The 18830-nt window shown below is 49.5% G+C and overlaps 1 protein-coding gene across 3 annotated transcripts in view; it reads left to right on the forward strand.

Moving 5' to 3' along the window:
* The window catches only part of NOC2L (NOC2 like nucleolar associated transcriptional repressor), a 41619-nt gene that overhangs the window by 15049 nt on the left and 7740 nt on the right, over positions 1 to 18830 (forward strand). For all 3 annotated transcript variants that reach the window (XM_071798385.1, XM_071798384.1, XM_065854980.2), the window contains exons 13-17: positions 3920 to 4033; positions 4188 to 4289; positions 7497 to 7640; positions 10962 to 11075; positions 14665 to 14800. In XM_071798385.1, coding sequence (XP_071654486.1) covers positions 3920 to 4033; positions 4188 to 4289; positions 7497 to 7640; positions 10962 to 11075; positions 14665 to 14800 — 610 coding nt within the window. The remainder of the gene's footprint in view (positions 1 to 3919; positions 4034 to 4187; positions 4290 to 7496; positions 7641 to 10961; positions 11076 to 14664; positions 14801 to 18830) is intronic.

Below are 18830 nucleotides of genomic sequence, written 5' to 3' on the forward strand. Positions count from 1 at the left end.
CCCCATCTCCATCAAGGAAATCCAGTCCGTGCTACCTCTGTTCTCAGCCCTGTTGCTTCTGCACTTTTGAGAGACGGCAGGTTGAACATTTGTGCGATTCTCTAGGCACAGGAATTCCCCAAGCCCCTGCCAGCAGCAGTGAGGGCTGGCTGCTTGATGCATCGTGACAAGAACTGATGTTCCCCAGCGTGGGCATCCAGTGCTGTTTCCTTTCCGACTCTGCTTTCCAGGATGGAGCAGAAGCAGCAGCTTGCTAAAATTACATCTTAGATAACAGGAGGTGCCTTGGGAGAGAGTGTAAAGCAGGCAGGCTTTTATTTTTGTGTTGTGACTCCACTTGAATGACCTGTGAGATCCCAGGCACCTTTTTCCATCACTTCAATTATTGTGTGACAGGCACCAGTTTCTGCAGCAGGAAAATTGGTGGCTCATCTGCTGGAAGGCAGGTGTAGATAAACAAGGTGGAAATCTCCCCACAGGCAGACTTTGCATGCCAATTTACAGTTGGCTTCCCCTGTGGAGGGATGGGAGAGGAGGTTAACCCTGGCGTGCTTTGGAAGGCACGAGTTTTTCAATCTGAGTCTTGTTTTGGATGTGCAGCTTGCTTCAGAGAATGTCCCAGGGGCTTCAAATGCAACATACACGGGAGTGGGCAGCGGATTGTGTTGGAGAAAATTGGCTGCTATGAAGAGTGTAGCTGGAGAATTGATAATGCTGGACATTGTCATACACTTAAGTACAGACCTGAAATTAATTTTCTACAAGACATGGACTCTTTTATGCTGGGACTTTAAATAGACTGAACTGAACCACTGCACCAACTGAAGACACATCTTTCCTTTTCCTTGTTCTCCTCCCTCCACCGCTATATTGCAGCTCTTAAATTCTGGATCACAGCCCATTATTTGAGTGAAATCATGTCTGACCAATCTAATAGACTTCTACCATGAGAGGGAACGTAGAAGATGGAGCCAGGCTTTCTGCATGGTGTTCCCATGACAGGACAGGGTGCAATGAACACAAACTGAAACACAGGAGGGTCTGTGTGAACATCAGAAAACGTTTTTTTCTAACAGAGGGCCACTGAACACTGGCCCAGGTTGCACAGGCAGGTTGTGGAGTCCCATATTTGGAAATAACCAAAAGCAACCCAGCCCTGGTGCTGGACGACTGGCTCCAGGTGTCCCTGCTCGAGCAGGGTGGTTTGCACCAGATGACCACCAGAGCTCTCTCCCAACCTCAACCATGCTGTGAATAAAGACACTGAAGCCAGATTTTTCTCAACAATGGTGACAAGATGAGAGGTGACATACAGAAAGTGAAATACAGGAGGTTCCGCTTAAGCACTGGAAAAACAAAACAAACTGTTTTATATGGTGAGGCTAGAAGAGGTTCCCTGGATCAGTAGTGGAGTGTCTCTCCTTGGAGATACTGAGCAACCTCTTCTAGTTGACCCTGTTACATCACTTCCAGAGGTCCCTTCCAACCTTAACTGTTTTGTGAGTGCTTTGGTGGAAAGTTGGGCAGCTTCTCTGAGCTTGGCAATAAACAGACTCTGCTGGAGCAGCTTAACTAGTCTGTGTCAGCCCTTCCCTCCTGGCAGGGCTGGGGAAGGCTGCAGGCAGGCCCAGCAGAGCGTCGTGTCCCTGCTGTGAGCTGGCCTGGGGCAGCCAGTGCTGCGGGATCAAAGCACATGCCAGGAGATTTATGCCAGAACCTGAGGAAAAGAAATGAGGGGGCAGATGGGGTGATACAGTGGGTGCAGAATTGGTTCTCTGCTTTGCACTCTGGCAGTATAAACAGTACATATGAACATCCTTCCGACTACCCACATGGAAATCAACTGTGTGCTTGAAATTGCCAGAAATCCTTCCCCTTCCTGCCTGTGTTGCCCTGTCCCTTCCTCTGTCTGCTAGTGGTTATTACTTACGCCAAATGGTTGGCTTTTGACATTTTTCTGGCCCCCTAGTCCCTCATTATCGCCCTTCCACTCTGCCACAGGATTCCTAGACATCAGTCATCCTCTCCTCCAGTCTGGCCGGTAGCTGATCCATTCTGCGCAGTTTTGAGATGGGAACCACATTTTTCTCCCTTCCCACGTGTCCTGACTGGCTCCCCAGCACCTCCTGACAGGATTTCATTTCCCTGCTTGCCCACCAGCATCTCAGGATCCCACCGAGCCTGATGCCTTTTGCTTTAATGTGTCTGACCTCAGGGATCAATACTGCTGTTTTGGCCAAAGAAATAACCGTGCATAACGAGGTTTATAGCATCGATTCCCGAGGCTGGGGCTCTTTGTTTTCACAAGCCACCAAGCTTGTCCCTCCCTTCCAAATAACCTGGATTGACAAATAAAATGTAAAAAAATCAATAGTCGTCTCCATGCTTTTCTGGCCTGGGGGTATCCATGTGACCCCAGCACCCTCCCTTTCCTCCTCAGCTTACCTCTGGCAATCATTGTGCTGCATCCCCACGTTGCTGGACTGGTTGGGGTCCGATGATGGATGTGTTGCTGCTGCACAGAGGGAATAGAAATTATTTCCTGCTCAGGAGTGCAATTTAACAGTGTTAGGGACAGGGAAAGGAACAGTAGGCTGCTTTTGAGGTGCTCAAAAGTATGGATGGGCAGAATATTCTCCTCATCAGCTTCCCCATCAATGGTTGTCGTCAGATACGCAAATGCCTACCAATTGTTGGCTGATTTATTTTTTTTTTAATGAGAACGCATTGCTAGTGAACACGTCCCTTGTTTGCTACTTGTTATCCCCTGATGGGGTCTCTGGGAACCTGCCCCCAATCAAGAGTTTTTTGCAGTTCTTATGGTCTTTCTCTTGAGATCTGCTGGGAAAGGGTGTTTTTATATTGCTTCTCATTTTAGGAACCTTTTGCACCTTCCTGTGTCACATCCTCAGAGGAGGAGCAGCACAGCGCAGTCTTACTGGGGTATTGTACCCATTGGGGAAAAGGCTTTTCTAATTCTTGATTTGATTACAGTTTGTTAAGTTTTAAGGCAATAATGATTCTTCTTACCTAAAACCAAACTTGAGATGCCACTCTGGAGAGCCAGTCACACACACATACATAAACTTCCTCTCCATTTTCTTTCTTCTATGTAAGCTTCATATCTTCTGTTTCAGAAATGCTCCTCACCCATTATCATTAAACAAGCTCTGAAAAAACAGGAGAGCAAAGGTGCAGGTCTGTCTTTTGACATAGCTGTGCCCTGGTGCTTGTGTGTGCTCGTCATGTTGATGAACATGGTGCATGGTTTCCTCTCAAATTCTAGGAAGGGGCCAGTTTTTCTCCATGTCCTTTGCTATAAAATGAAAAGTGTCCGTGGAGAATGAAGATGCACTTATTCAAAGGCTGTCCAGTTATAATTGACAAAAGGAATACCAATGGGAGATGTGTTAGAGTAGAAACCTCGCCTGGCAAAGGGTGTTTGTGAAAGGCATCTACTGGTCTGTGCTTCCTAGGACAATTATTTCAATGCAAATTAAAGAGTGATGGATTTGGTGTAAGCAACATTTAGCTCTGCTGTTGAAAAGCATCTTGCCTTAAGGGACAGCTCCAAAACACACTCAAGCTTTCTAGTACGATCTGACCATTAGAAGCGTGGGGCTGAGGAACAAACCTCCGGTTTCTTGTGCTGTTGCTTGCGTTGGTTTTGTTTTACCATGCACTTCCCTAGCATCTTTCACACTCAGGTCTCTAAAGCTGGATCCAAAGTGATGTTTGCTCCCTGTCTTTTGCTAGGGTATTTAAGAAAACTGTGGGCAGTGATCAGAACAGCAGCAATTAGAATTTCTGCATCACCATCTTAGCTCTGCCACCAACTGTGTGATCTTCCTTGAGGCACTTGGTATCTGTTTTGTTTTGTGGTGTGACCATATTTACACTCAGTTTTTTTCTGTTGCAGATTTTCCAACAAGTGGATTTCAACAAGAGGCCAGGACGTATAAGTGCTAAGCCTATAAACTTTGCAGTGATCTTGAAGCTTTCCAATGCCAACCTGCAGGAGAAGGCCTTCCGAGTAAGTGGAACCCCAGCTTCTCTTTAAAGAGCACAGTTGCCCTAGTAGTATGTTTTGTGTTCCTGTCCCATAAGATTGGAGGTTAATTTCCCGATCTGGGTGCTGTAGGGTTTCATTCCTATCTGATATCTCTATTTTTGCCTCTCCTCTCAAGGATGGACTCATCGAGCAGCTCTATGACCTGATGCTTGAGTATCTCCATGGCCAAGCGTACAGCATTGGATTCCCAGAGCTGGTTCTCCCCACTGTCATTCAGGTAAGGTGTCAGGTGCTTCTCGATCACGCCATGAATGTGCACAGAGTGGGATAAAGTTGTTTAAGCTAACAATGAACTGAAGGTGGTCCTCACAATGTGAGAGGGGAATCCATTTACCTTAATTATAGGGTTTTTTTGTGTTTTGGGGAAGAACAGAGGCATCGTATCTAATAAGGAGGCTGAAGGAGATGAAAGTGGCTGTGGAGTCGGCCACTCTTTGGGAAACAAAGTGGAACAGAGGGCTGCAACAGTGCTGGAGAGATGGTTTTGTCTGGTGAATGCAGATGCAAGCTTGGCAGTTCAGTTGTCTGAACTCCTGTGTTGTCTGAGAGCAGTACCTGTGCTCTGAGCCCATACTTTTCCTTGCCTTACCGCCTCTCTGTGTGCTCTCCACAAGATGGCAATCTTCCCTCCTTTCAGTGTCTCTGTCAACTGTGGCACTTTCTCCCCAGGTTCCTCTGGACAAAACAGAACAGTTCCCATCTCCGTCTCCCCTCCTTGCTGCACAGTGCTCTCCTTCGCCTCTCCCGTGGCATTCCACGGTGCAGGGTGTTCTTCCTGTTTGCGTACTTCATTGTCCTCGATAAAACTCTGCATAATCCTTTCCTAGTAAGGTGATAGCTGGGTGGCTTCAGTTTTGAGTGAGCAGTGACCTCTCTGCTGTGAACAGTAATACTGCTTGGTGCAAACGTGCTGGAACTTGTTCCCTCTCAGTCCTCTCTATTTTTAACTCCTGAGTGGCAGGTGTCAAACGAGTTGGTTGTATCCTCTGTGGGGACATAACCTCTGCTTTGCTTTGTTGTCTGCCTTGAGACCCTGTGTCTGCAGACCTCGTTGCTATGATGCCTCTGCTTGACGTGGGAGCAGTGTCTCCATAGGGATTCACAGCCTGCTGGGGAGGTAAATCTTGTTTCTGCTGGATGGAAGAGGCTGGCATCTGCCAGGCGCACGGCTCTTGGCTGGTCCCTGCAGCCTGGCACAGGCCGTTCCTGGCTGGCAACGCGCTGCTTTGGCTAATGTGAGCTGACAGGCGCTCTCTGTGCGAGGAGAGCAGCTCCTGTGCTTGCTCTCGCTTCGCGTGCTTCTCACTTGTCGGCAGCGAACAAAACCCTTTCCTCTCAGCCAGCAGCTGTTGAGAGCATCGGAGCTGTCGGAGCCGATGTTCTAGCTGGAATGAAAAACGGCTGACGCTGGCACCGAGAGCCCTGTGGCTTCCAGAGACACCCTGGGACCAGCCTGTGTTTCTGCGGAGAATTAATGCTATCGGATTCCTATTTGGCTGCCACGAACCACAGCCTCGTGGCGTCTGCTGGGCTGGGGTGCTGAGGTTAGCTTCTCAAAATCTGAGAGTCTTCGGGAAAGTGTGTATGGGGGGAGGAGGCTTTTCTCCTGGAACAGTTCCAGTTAACTGTAAAAATCCATCTGTCCTGATTCTTCCTCCCCGATGAGCTCACGCTTCTCTCGGTGCTGTGTCGCAGGGGCTGCGTTCCAGCTGGCGGGGCTTGTGTTCCTCCTTTCTGGTCAGCGGCTTTGGGAGAAGCTGGGCTGAACTGCCTCCCGACTGAACTTTGGAACCTCCTTGCCCGGAAGGCAGGAAGCGCCTGGGCAGATCAAAGGGAAGGAGGAAAGGAGAGCCGGGAGGGACGGAGATGGTTCAAAGGCTTTAGGAGGACCCCATGGTGGTAGATGGAAAAATAGGCTGGTGAGGAGCTCAGAGAGCAGAGCCTGTGTGTCTGGATGCTTGAAGACACTGTCTCTGCCCTCCTTGAGAGCCCTGACGGGCATCACAGGGCAGAGCTGGGATGTGAAAGGGAAAAACTGGGCAGGCATCAGTAAGGGGAAAGTTCTGCTGGGTCAGAGGCAGGAGATGCCATGATCCAGGCATGACTTGCAGATGGACAGAAGGACAGGAGGTGCTGGTTGGCCTTGCCAGCAACCACTCCTGCCACTCTCTCTGTCCCAAGTTCAACATTCCCTCTACTTTTTGTGAATGGGGGATTGGGCTTGATTTGGGTTCCCTGGACACACGTGGCTGCTTCAGATCATTTATAGTTCCCTGCGTCGTTTACAGGAAGAGGAGCTGGGTTTTTCCTGTGGTCTCCGCTGGTACAAACCATTGGTGTTTAAGGCTGGCAGTTCGACAGAATCAATCCCACTAATCACAGAGCTGCTTAGCTGGGAACCGACGTGAGATGTTAATTACACATACATACACATGTTCTGATTGCTTTTATTCTGGAAAGATAAGGCTGTTGTATTTGGCAGAGTGGAAAAAGGCATATACACACTCCCTTGCTCTCTTCTGTCTTCTTGGTTGTTCCCTTACCCTTAACACAGGACTGAGATCTCATTATGTTTTGTTAATATCTGTGGCAGATAGTGGTGGGACTGTGAGGGATTGCAGGGGTAGGAGAGAGGAGGGGGAGGCAGAAATGAAGCATATGGCTGCGCGAGCGAACACACAGCACCAAACTGCACAGATAGAGCCTGAGATTTTGCAGGATTTCTGGTGACACTTCTGCAACGAAAGAAAAATGATAATGTATGTGGCAGCGGATGAAATGGATCTGGGGCTGCAGCTGTGGGGATCAAGTGAGATAAATCGAATGACAAATGCGTGTCTCAGTGGAGATAAATATGCAACACCTATAAAAAATAAATATTTTAGAAAGGGGGGGTGAGGGTAGGACAGGCTTCACCAGCAGAATAATAGTTCTGTTGATGGTTCCTTTGTACTTGTTTGATGGACTGTTTGCTTTGTGGAAAGGGGGAAAGGTTCATTGTATCTCCCATTTTTCTGAGTTGGATGTGTGGTGGCAGGTGGGTGTACGCTGGGGATAAAGGGACAAGAGAAGCCCCTGCTGCTCCGTAGTGGGAGACATTCTCCATGTGTGTAGCAGATCCTGCAGCAATATACCCAGCAATATGTCCAGACAGAGAGGGGCTTGGTGTGACTGTCACCTCTTGATTAACACTTAATACCCACCGACTTGGCGTGTGAGATCGAGCCAATATGTAATCTTGAAAGGTGACAGCACCCCCAGGGCTGAATACGGGTGATACGCTGGAGTATGGTATGAATTGAAGGGAAAAGGTGCCCAGTACTGGCTGTCACTGGGGATGGCAAATGGTTTTTTTTGCTGATGGGATCTGTTTATGGAAACCATTACATTGCTTTCATTCTTCCTTCTCTTTTCCTTCTCCCAGCTAAAATCTTTCCTGAAGGAATGCAAGATTGCCAACTACTGCAAGCCTATCCGGCAGCTCCTGGAGAAACTGCAGGAAAATTCTGCCTACATTGCCAGCAGGCGTCAGAAAGCGGCCTTCGGCGTGGCCAGCAGGGAGTCTGTGGTGAGTCTGCTGCTTCCAGTTGGGCTTCCTGGAAAGACAGACAGACTCCGGCTGCTGGGGTTGAGCGGGTGGCAGAGGGAGGAGGGACAAGGAGACCGTGGAAACGGGAGCGCGTGGGGTGGGACAGATGTTCACAAACAACTGGACTCGGCAGGGCTCTGGTGCTAGAGCTGGCAAGACTCTGCAGCCAAGAGCCTCGTGGAGAAAACAGTCTGTAAATGGCACCCTTCTATTATTTATGACACCCACATGCATGGAAGTGCGTTGCTTTGCTGGGGCATCTCCTTTGCTGAGAAATTTCTTTGTTTTCATCATCATTCCTGATGTGTAGGTGCCAGTTCATGCATGAAGTCATAGAGGGGATTCTGCCACCTCTGTAAGTGCGGTGTTTGCGCTGTTTAAGGGGACAGAGCAATGGTGTGAAGTGCTGCTCGGGGAGGATGCCTGTGCAATCTGTACTTTTGCACTGTGTTGTCCTATGGGAGAAGAGAGCTTTTCTCCTCCTTTGGTATCTAATGGGGAGCAGAGGAAACAGCCCACTCGGTGCATCTGCAGGGTGGAAGATCTGCGGTCTTTTGTCTGCGGAGGACAGGTTGTATGCCCAGGGATGCTGTGTTTTCCCCCTGCTCCTTTGCAAGCACATGGTGTAGATTCCCAAGAAGGGCCAGAACTCCCACAGAGACTGGGCTTCCCGGAATGATTTGGAGTGTCCCTCAAAGTCTGGGTTGAGTTTGCCAGGCTGTCTCTGAGACACGTGGGGCATTGGCACTTCTTGTGAGCAAACACCGCCAGAAAAGGGGAGGGGAGGGGAAGTATTTGGGTTTCCCCCTTGCCAGCAAGAGCAATTGAAAGCAAATGCTCGCTGGTATGCACATCCATGCATTTTTGCCTCCTCCCCTGTAGGGAGCAGAGCTCAGATTCTGAGCTAATTCTTCCATGCAACATGCCGAAATGCAGCTTTCGTGGGGGGAATGACAGAGAAATAGGTTTAAATGAGGGGAATAAAGATTGTGAATGTAATCAGGTCTGCTCTACTGACTAGTGGGCATGCTTTAGAGAACTGCTTTTTACCTAAGGGTCTGTATTCTGTAATTTTAAAGGAGAAACAGCCTGGGAATTGAACTTAGTGCTGCAGAGGGTGTGTGGTGGTGCAACGTTTAACTTAACGTGGAAGGATTGTGGGGATCATCCTCCTTGCATCCCAGGAGCTGCGGTATGGAGGGTTAGGCACACCAGATGTGCTCAGCCTGACTCCTTCCACATTATTTTAAGATTGAGAAATTAACTCTAATTTTTTTATGGTAAGAAGCAGGTTAACTTTTGAGAGTCTGCTTTTTTGAGGGTATAATGCTAACAGGTTGCTATACTAATTAAGGTCTTTGTGGGGGGAGCCAAAAAAAGCAGAGCCTGTAGCTGAAGTTGAATCCAGATGTGTAATGTGCAGCTCTGATTTTAGGTTTATCTGCACCGGTGTGGGCCCTGGATTGGCATAGGAAAATGCATGGAAGGAAAAGAGGGCACCAGGACCCACAGCACAGTGATGCAAAAGTAATAATAGGAGAATAGGGTGTGAAGGCATCCCCTCTCAAAATTCTAGTTGAGGTGTTCTGACTAGAAAGATGGGAGTGTTTGACCTGTCCTTTTTTATCTGTGGATTCCAGCACTCTTTAAACCAAAAAGAGCTGTATCAGACAGAACAAATAGACTTTTACCCTGTGTAAGAAGAGTCTTCCTCAGAAGCTGCCCATACCAAGCAGCATCAAGAAATGGCCCGATTGCAGCTGGCAGCCTGATAGAAGCCTGATTTATAGACGGGGTGACTTTGCACTCCCTGGGAATGACTCCTCTCGCCGTGGCGGTGGGTCAGATCGACAGTAAAGCTGTTCTGTCTGCTGGCTGGCGTCTGCGCTGGCGAGCGCTGCTGGAGCTGGCGGTACATCAGCCGTCCTTTCCGTCCGATGAGACCCGAGAGCGGCCGCAGGCTCCAGACCTGGGGCTGTGTTACCAACAGTCCCATGGGGCTTGTGAGCCTGGGACCTGCAGTTACCAGAAGAAGGGGCTGTTTGGCTTGATGCGATATTGGTAGCGCCTGCTGAAGGATGCGTAAATAGATTCTGTGCCATTAGAGCACAGGTGACACGAACTGGTCGCCGTTTAATTCCCGAAGTTCAGCTCCCAGTGCCAGCTGCAGAAACCACAGATCATCTCCACTTAGTGATGGGCCACATCGGGAGCTGGCACAGGCTGATGTGTTTCACTTCACAATATACACCAAGTACATGCTCGGTTGTGTAGGCTGGGAGCTCTGCGCTGCTGTCCATTGCAGAGACTTGCTCTTTCTGTTTTCTTGTTCATGTGCTGCTTTTTAAACAAACTTCTATATCTATATGAACCTTTGCTCGGGTTGCTCGTCCCCTTCTTCCTTCTGTCTTTCTGCTTACCTTAGATTGACTCTTTACTGTGGGGTAATGCAAAGCCTCTGGGCATTGTGGTAATTCAGTAATCAGGTACAGTTCTGTGTGGGTTTTAAGTTAAAGGCACGTTGGCGGGTTAAGAAGAATGTATTTTAATACGACACCCCCCACCCCCCTTTCACCACCAACATGCCAAATGACTGAAGTGTAAAAGAACTTTTAAGCATCACATTTGCTTCCCACCATTTAGGGTGGTTGCATCTCCTTATTCTCCCTGCTTGGACAGCAGAAATAGGCTCAGCGCTTCTTTATGCTCTGCTCTCTCGAGATTGGGATGAGTCCCAGAGCCGCAGGGGAATGTTGTTTCAAAAATAAACACTTGGCTGTAGAACAGCGGGAATCAGGCCTCTTCTGGAAAGGAAAAATAGGAATCTGGGAACCCACAATTCAGGCCACCATGCTGAGAAAATGTGGTGAGCTTCCATAAGCTAAATCATCTTATGCCCAACCATATAGTGCTCCTTTATGAGGACCTTATGCTGCCCTTCGTTGCTGTTGGTATCCTGTGCTTTGGTGTTGCATGACCAAGCTGTCGCATTGGCCAACCTGCCTGTTTTATTTTTTTGCGTTTCTTTGATCTTCTTGTAGTGCCCAGGCATTGCTTTACCTAAGGAATTGTCAGTCATGCTACTCCTGACTCAATAGTCACTTAAATGATTGTGCCTGAATTCACACTTAGTCCTGCTGATATTCTTAGTCATGGGTGCCGATTTCCTACCCAGAAGCTGGAAAAAAGGTGGTTTGGGAAAGGGTCTCAACCTCTGCCTCTGACTCCCTGCATTGCCAAAGTTGTACTGGAAAACTGCTTTGAAAACACTTCTTAAATTTGCACCTCTTCTCTTCACAGGAACAATGGGAGAAGCAAGTCAAAGAGGAGGGGACACCTCTGAGCAAGTATTATACTCAGTGGAAGAAGCTAAGAGAGAAGGAGATACAACTGGAGATCAGCGGCAAAGAAAGAGTAAGAATGAAATACTTCACGTACTGGTGGCTCATCAAAACCAGCTCTGCTGGTGTGAGCTGGAATGGGCCTGAGCTGTGTGAGTGCATTGGCTGGATGTTCTTGGAAAGAGGATGAGTGTGGCTGGACGGCAGCCTCGCCAGTGTCCTCAGACCTGTCGTACTGGGATCCTGAGGAGCAGCATCTGTGTCCTCTGCTCATAGCCTGTTCATTTGCCCAGGTTAGCAGAGGACAGGTTGAAGTTTAGACTGTACATACAGTTCCATTTCTGCGTGTTCATGCCCACATTCATGGACCTTCTCACATTTTTGGGGGGCACTTTACATAGTTCCTTGCAAATTTTGTTGCTTTCTTGGTAGCAAAGGGTTGAGATCACGTAGGCCTTTAGCTCCTTTTCCAGCTCTGCACAATGTAACTGGATTGCCACTCTAAAACCGAACTTTGCAAGACAGCAGGGTGGGAAAGATGCCTCTCTTATTGGCAAAGGGAATATCAGAGATGTGTTCTGGTTTGCAATTTCGTATTTCACCCGTGTGGGGGTGGCTGGTTGTGATGTGGGACTTACATGAGGAGTCTGAAGGAAAGCTGTCTCGATGCTAATGCAATGAAAGTAGCTGAGCCAGGCGCTTGGCCAGGGAGCAGGAAATAGATGTAATTGGTGTCTCCAGTGTGTGGTGGGGAACAATTAAAGTAATCGATGGGACATGAGGATGCTTGGCTCGGAGCCAAGTCCTGGAGCATGGTAGAAGACCTGGGACATCCTAGAAATGCACAGCATCGTATACCAGCCCGAGATAAGGACAGGAGGCTGAAATTCCCCGAGGCAGCCGTGCAGAGGGAACAAAAAGCATGATTGTTTCTATGCAAACCCAGCAGGAGAATGTGGCCTTTGCAGAAAGGGAATTTGGGAAATTTCCATTGCAGGAGGAAATTCTTCTGTTAAGAAACAGCAGGAAGCGATGACTGTGAGTGGGGCTAATGTCGTGCCCCAAACTGGCCCTGCTGATGTGAGCCGACACTTCCCTGGGACTGAAGCAGCTGTCATGAGAGGAGATCAGTGTCAGTGCAGACAGGTCACTGTCTCATATTAAATGGAGGAGGGAAGCTGGAGCTCCTCGGGGTGTCCAGGACCAGCTGAGGTGGAGAAGAGCAGCCCTTGAGCGTTACTGCTTTCCTACAGCAAGGCTTGAGGGGATGACTTCTGAAACCAGGACAAGTCTGAAGGGCAGTGGCAGGGACTTGTGTTCTCTTGGAGAAAGTGAGCTGAACAGATACACTGGAGAGAGAGGCAGATTTGGAGGGAGCTTTCCGAAAGGCCTGTGGCTGCCTGACATCTTTGCGTGGTGAATGGGGCTGTTGTCTTTCTCGGTGGGGACCGCGAGCTTAATGATGCGGCATTGTGAGCCCCAGCAGGAGAGCGAACACCATGAGGCCCATTAGGGCTGGGAAAATCCATGTCCCATTAGCAGCCATTGGGGGGAAAAAAATAACAGAAGAAAAATCAGCCTGGCTCTCAGCTATGAGCTGCAGCTTGCCTTATATAACAATGCTGACCCCATCCGCCCATTTCATTTGCTTTTCCCAATGGTTTTTAATGGGATGTGGACTAATCGGCTTCGTGAGACTCAGTAGATAGTAACCCTCTAGTTGGGGATTAAAAGGCTGGCCCCCAAATTACCTAATTACTGCTGCTGTGTGATGAACATGGGCTGTGTCTGAGCTGTGGCTCACTCCGTCTCATTCCTTTGCCTTGCGATCGCTCCGCAGCTCTTGCGTTTTCTGGTGCCTTTATTTTGAGGTGCTGTCTCAAAGACACTCCTGTGGAGTCTCAGAAAGCTGGAGGTAGCACAGCTCAGCGTGATTCCAACACCAGGTCGTTTTTCATATGCTCAGGTTGAGTTCAGTCAGTACTGATGTCACCCAAAACCGTTAGAAGCATGGCTGCCGATATATTTTAGCTTCTGAGACCATTGTGTTTTATTTCTGGAGCCTCTCATCGAACGAGTATTTCTGGAGCATCTCCCTCCAGAACAGGAGAGAGAAGTGAACTGTGAGTCTGTCTTGTCCACCAGAGCTGGTAAGGACTTAGGAAAATGTTTTCAACCCAGCAGCTCCCCTGCCCCAGCTCGCTGGGGCAGAACCACCCTCGGAAAGGGGATTGTCACAGGGCGTCATTAGGGCAGCCCTTTGGTAGTGACTCCGGATTGCTGCTCTTGCTGTGTTTTGCTTCCCAAATCTGCTCTCTGTCACACGACGAGTGCTGTTTGGAAAGCCAGTCGTGTGCTGCTTTCTTCACACATCTTCCCAGCACCGAGACAGCCCAGCCGGTCTCCGCAGAACTGATGGAAGGAGAGACATCTCAGAGTGGGAAAGAGCAGCTAGAAGGATGACTTAAAATTAGGACCCTGCAAATGGTGGTTGGTGATTTGCTCCCCTCTCCCCTTCTCTGACCAGCTTCTGACTTTCCATCCTGGTGTTACAGGTTATTGCTCATAAGTGCTCAGCTCCCAGAATCGATATTGCCCAGCTGGGGACCATAACCACGAAACAGGCTGGGAGAAATTGCTGGAATTGGCTGCAGGAGCAAATGCGTGTGTCTGTGTCTCTTGTCGTCTTTCCCCCCCTCCTGTCCCCGTTCTCTCACTCTTTCTCTCTCTCTGCTGAGAGCTGCTTTTCTATAGACTGTGTGTGCTGCTCTTCCCGCTGGGGGAAGCACACGGGGGGGTTGAAGTGGATGTGGTCAGAGCGGAGTGTGCTGAGGTGTGGTCTGACGGGTGGGAGAGAGCAAATGAGTTATTACTCGCAGGGTGAATGTTTCCAAGCAAGCTAATGCGTGCTAATGCATGAGTGCTTCCCAGGAGGTGTGCAGCCGGGCACGGGCAGCGGGCAGCTGATGTTCAGAGAGCACTTGGGATTTAATTTGCATTCTGATTGTCTTTGCCCTGGCTGGCCTGAGCCCTTGCAAGTAAATCCTCCCCATAATCCCCCTCCGGAGAGGTGTAAAGAGCAGCGAGCTGGTGTCAATGGCAAGTACTTAATGGCATTGATATTGGCTGTCTGCAGGAGCAGGGCTCTTGGCCCATTGATCTCCATAAGGGCCAGCAAGCAGGGGAACTGTGATGCACACAGACCTTAAGCACCTTCAGGCCTTGCTGTTTAACGCGCTGAAATCTGCAGCCCAAAAGACAGTGAGAACTGTGACAGCTTTGGGCATTGGTGGAAAACTGGTGCTCCAGAGGTGACCAGCGCAGCCTGGCGTCACCGTGCTTGGCTGCCCGAGCTCACAGGGCTTTCAGTCCAGAGCTGTCATGCGTGTCTTGCATTTTTATCCATGCGACGGTACCAGCAGTAGACGGCCCATTAGCAAAAGTAGTTTATTAGGTGAAGATCAATGGAGCAGTGGTGCTTTGCATGTATCATTCACCTTTGTAAGTGCCTCACAAATCTGTTGCTCCCCTGGCTGGCAGCAGGCAGACCCAGCTGCTCTTGGCAGTGTGGCAGAAGCCAAGTTCCTGTGTTTAAGCTCAGCATTTTATGTTTAGAAGTACAAATTAAGGTTTTCCTTACTGTTGGTTTTGGTTTTTTCCAGCTTGAAGACTTGAACTTCCCAGAAATAAAGCGCAAGAAGCAAGATGAGCGCAAGGAGGAAGATAAGAAGGAATTCAAGGACCTCTTTGAGCTGGACAGTGACTCTGATGAGGAGAACGTTGGATTCTCTGTAAAAGGTACGGGGCTGGGGCTGGGCTTATGTTCTTGTCCAGAATTCTGTATGATGTGGGTCAGTACGGCCTTGCCCTGCGGGCGATGCATGCTGGCCATTTTTGGTTCAAAATACACGCTATTAGTGAGAAAGAGCACAGGATGATTGTACCTTTTGGAGGCTTTTTAATGTGAGAGGCAGAAGGTGGTTGAGAGGCTTTTATCTTTCCCTCCCTCTCCTACTGTGTCAGCCCAGCTCATTTTAAAGCCTTAGTCCTGCATTAGTTTTCGGTACATGAGCCACTCTCTCCTCCCCTTAGCACCGTTCTTTTGTCACAGACACTGACCTCATCATCTGCCAGAACACGGATCTTTGATGGAAGAATGTTTATCCTCTCTTTGCATGCACTTCTGATTTATTTATTTCATAGTGGCTGATGTTGCAAGTATTCTTGAGAAGCCAAGGAAATCTAGAGCCTCTAGAGAGGAGGGAGTGATGTCACTCTCTGCCTGTGACCACGAGAGGGCCACAGTCGGTTGTGGAACCTGCTTGAGAAGTTCACCACATAGTTTGAGGGATAACTTAGATGTTCTTTTCGTAATTCGGAATATTTGGGATGTCACGGTGCAGTGTCATTTATATAGGAGGGTGACTTGTGGGGATGCAGGGTTTTCTTGTTTGGAGATTTAATCTACAGATAAAATCCTAGTCTGCTGTGCACATTGTAAGGCGTGAGGATAAATCTTGAGCATTGTCTCCCTCACATATATTGTGAAGAGAGTGCAAATGAGGACTGAGGTCTCCCTGCTGTTTGTCCCACAGCTGCGGTATGGAGTCACTGCGGTGTCAGCGTGGCTCTTGCCTTCCAGCATTCCCAGCTCAGCTGTAGCCTTTGTTCGTAGCAGGGTGTTTTCTGGAGGGAGGGAACATGCCCTGAGGGCACCTTCCATCTCAGGGAGCAGCCGTGCTCAGCCCCAGCGTGGATCTGGAGAGGCTGGGTGGGCACAGCGGGGTGAAGTCCCCTCGGGGCAGCGGTGTGACCCGCACAGGGACAGGGAGGCTGGGAAAAGCGGCTGTGTCTTGGGAGACGCGCACAATGAGCTCTTGTTCCTACTCGGGGTGGGACGTTCCCAGCCGTGCCGTGCGTTCAGTAACTGTCAGATGGGAGTCAGAGCAGCCAGCGCTTCTCTGTGCTGCGGTTCCCTGCCTTTGTGGCCATTGTTCTACCGGGTGACCAGATGCGAGGGGATTTGGGAGGCCCTGCGGCTGCTGTGGCCTGTGTGCTCGCTTTACCTGTGAGGTTTGGGGTGTAACTATCTCCTCTCAATATATAAGGCAGAAGGAGACTCTGGGACAACTGAAGGAATTTGTTTCACCTTGGATCAACCTCAGACTATTTCCAAGAGAGAGATGTTGAGCAGCTGATGGCAGAAAGCTAGACAGGAAGATAAGACTGCCCTGGATGGACATTCTAGGAGAGGAAAGCAAGAAATACAGCTGGAAAACAAGAAAAACAGCTGGAAAACAAGAAATACAGCTGAGGATGGGCAGTGATGCATGTCTCCTTGCAAAGTGACAGGGAGAGACCTGATCACGAACACGTTGGTGCTGTGGAGGTACCTGCGACACTGATCAGAGCTGATCACCCAAAACTGTCCAGAGCTCTTGCTGGAAAGAGCTGATTCCAGAGTCCTGAGGTCTCTGCAAAGAACAGGGTGGAAAGGAAGGGATTCCCTGCCAGAAAAGCCCTAGCTAGATAATTGCAGTTGTCTGTGGCTGTAACTCATCCTCTTAGGCAAGCCCATGGTTAAATCTTTCCTTGGTCTGGAAAACTCTTCCCCCTGATGATTACTGCGTAGAAGTCTGGATGTTTGAACGTGCTGCTGGTGCAGCATCCTTGTGGCTTTCTGGTGGGATGTTGGCTATGAGAATGGCTCCCTTCCCTCACCAACCACAGCACTTGGCTTGGCAGGATCTTTCCTGTGTTGACAGGACATTCTTCTTCCAATTAGTTGTTGTTTTGGCCTGTCAGGTCCCAGACCAAACTCAAGAGAGTGGAAAATTGCCTGCTAAAAGCCAGGAAATCATCAGTTTTCTGTTATGTAGCTTCTGCTCGAAGTCTCCCTCACCTTTTCTTTTGTTTTAAATTAAGTGAAATGCTGCTTTCAGTTTATGCTATCCCTGATCCCTCTGGAAGCAGGTAGATCTGGAGAGTTCTTGGCTTAACCATTGCTAGCCAAAACATCTTACTCGTTAATTAACTTCTCCCTCAAAAGACTTGTATTTCTCAGGGCCGAGCAGGCTTCTGAAGAGCTGGATAAAGCTACTGCCCCCAGAACAAACTGATCCGCCTCTTGTGCGAGCTGCAGCCATCAGCCTGCCTTAATGGACCATGTAGGATCCGGGCATAAACCTAAGCCTATCTCTTAGGCCTGTCTGCTTCTGAACCCTAACCCCGGTTTTGCATTAGGCCAGAGATGAAAGGCTGATAGCAGGACATTCGCTCCCCTTGGCCCAGACCTCCTTCCTAGTGCTGCAGGTCCCGCACAAGTTAAGCTCTCTGATCCTTCCTCACCTTACCCTGAGCCTTAGCAGCCTCACAGCAGCCAAACCATGATAAGCCATTTATCTTTGGCAGCAGCAGCCTTTTCCCTGCCTCCATAAGCTTCACAGGCCTCCAGTCTCTTCTTTCCCCATCCCAACCCTGACTCCCACAGTATGAATCGTCATTCTCACTTCTCAGACCTTGCAAATCCGGCAATAAATGAATGAATCTCTTCTGAATCCTAGCAAGACTAGCAATAACCTATTTCTGTGTCTGGTGTCAGGTTTATAGGCATCTCATTGGGTTTCTTTGTGGTTTGAGCCCCCCGCTCCGTCCGTACGGGCACTTCTGTTTATTTTAAGGGTTCCTGAAAGAACGGAGAGGGTGGTGGACACTTCTTTGGGATTCGGTCAGTGAGTTCAACACAGTCCTGCCTTGTGCTGGCCTGGCTGTTCATTTCAACAGAGTTGTGCATCCCCAGCATCTCCCCAAAGGGACAAGAAAGGTGGTGGAGGCAAATGGTTCCATCATATCGAGACAAACCACCCTCTGGAATGGGGACGGCATTTGGCAGGCAGGACAGACTCCCTCGCTTGGGTCTCTGTGAGGTCTATAGAGGGGAGAGAAACAAGTTTTCCCATTTCAGGAACCTCGAGGTAAGAATGCGAAGAACCAGGGAGGAAAGAGGGTGGATTTGGTCAATCTTGTGTCACTGGTGGGGATGGGCAGGTTCCTGCGATCCTCTCATTTACCAGCTGACAGATCTCCGGGAGGAAAAGCGGCTGCTCCGGGAAGTTATTAATGGCTTAGGAAGAGGCGCTGGGCTGCCTCGTCATGAGGCAATTAACGGCGAGAAGGGAGCGCGGCTGCCGCGTCTCTGCGGGCCCGGCCGTAATGAGTGATCTGTCCGCATTAGGTGTTGCTGTGCCTCTAATGAACTTGAACAGGTTTCTTCATTTATCCCTGGCGTAATTATATTACATCAATTTAATGCCAGACCGGTGGGGGCCGGGGGTGTGGAAGGGGAGGTCAGACATTTTCATTTCCTAGCAGAATAATCCCAGCCCCTTCTCAGCGGCAGAATTGCTGCTGCGGGGCTGTGAGCTGGAGGATCCGCGGGCAGCGGGAGGAGGAGGAGGAGGAGGAGGAGGAGGGTTAACTGGGGCACCCCGAGCTCTGTCTTGTGCAGTCTTGCTGACACGGTGCATTCCTCTTGGGCCGCTGCCTGTGTCATAGCGCGCAGGATTGACCCCAGGGCTCCAATTCGCGTTCTGCCGTTGCGGTGCCTGGTGACTCACGCGGTCTGGAGCAACCAGTCAACTCAACATGAGTAAAAGTCCATTTCCAGGGGCTGGGATGGTGATTTCCCCAGAGCCCAAGCACCCAGAGGCTCTTCGTATTCCCCCAAGGCTCCCTGGGACCATCCTCAGGGGGAATTTGCAGCGATTTCTGTTCCTAGACCTTTCTTTTGTGACTAAAGCTAAGCGAGGTCTACAAGGATGCCCTGAAC

Source organism: Patagioenas fasciata, chromosome 23, assembly GCF_037038585.1.
Source record: "Patagioenas fasciata isolate bPatFas1 chromosome 23, bPatFas1.hap1, whole genome shotgun sequence".
Classification (NCBI taxonomy): domain Eukaryota; kingdom Metazoa; phylum Chordata; class Aves; order Columbiformes; family Columbidae; genus Patagioenas; species Patagioenas fasciata.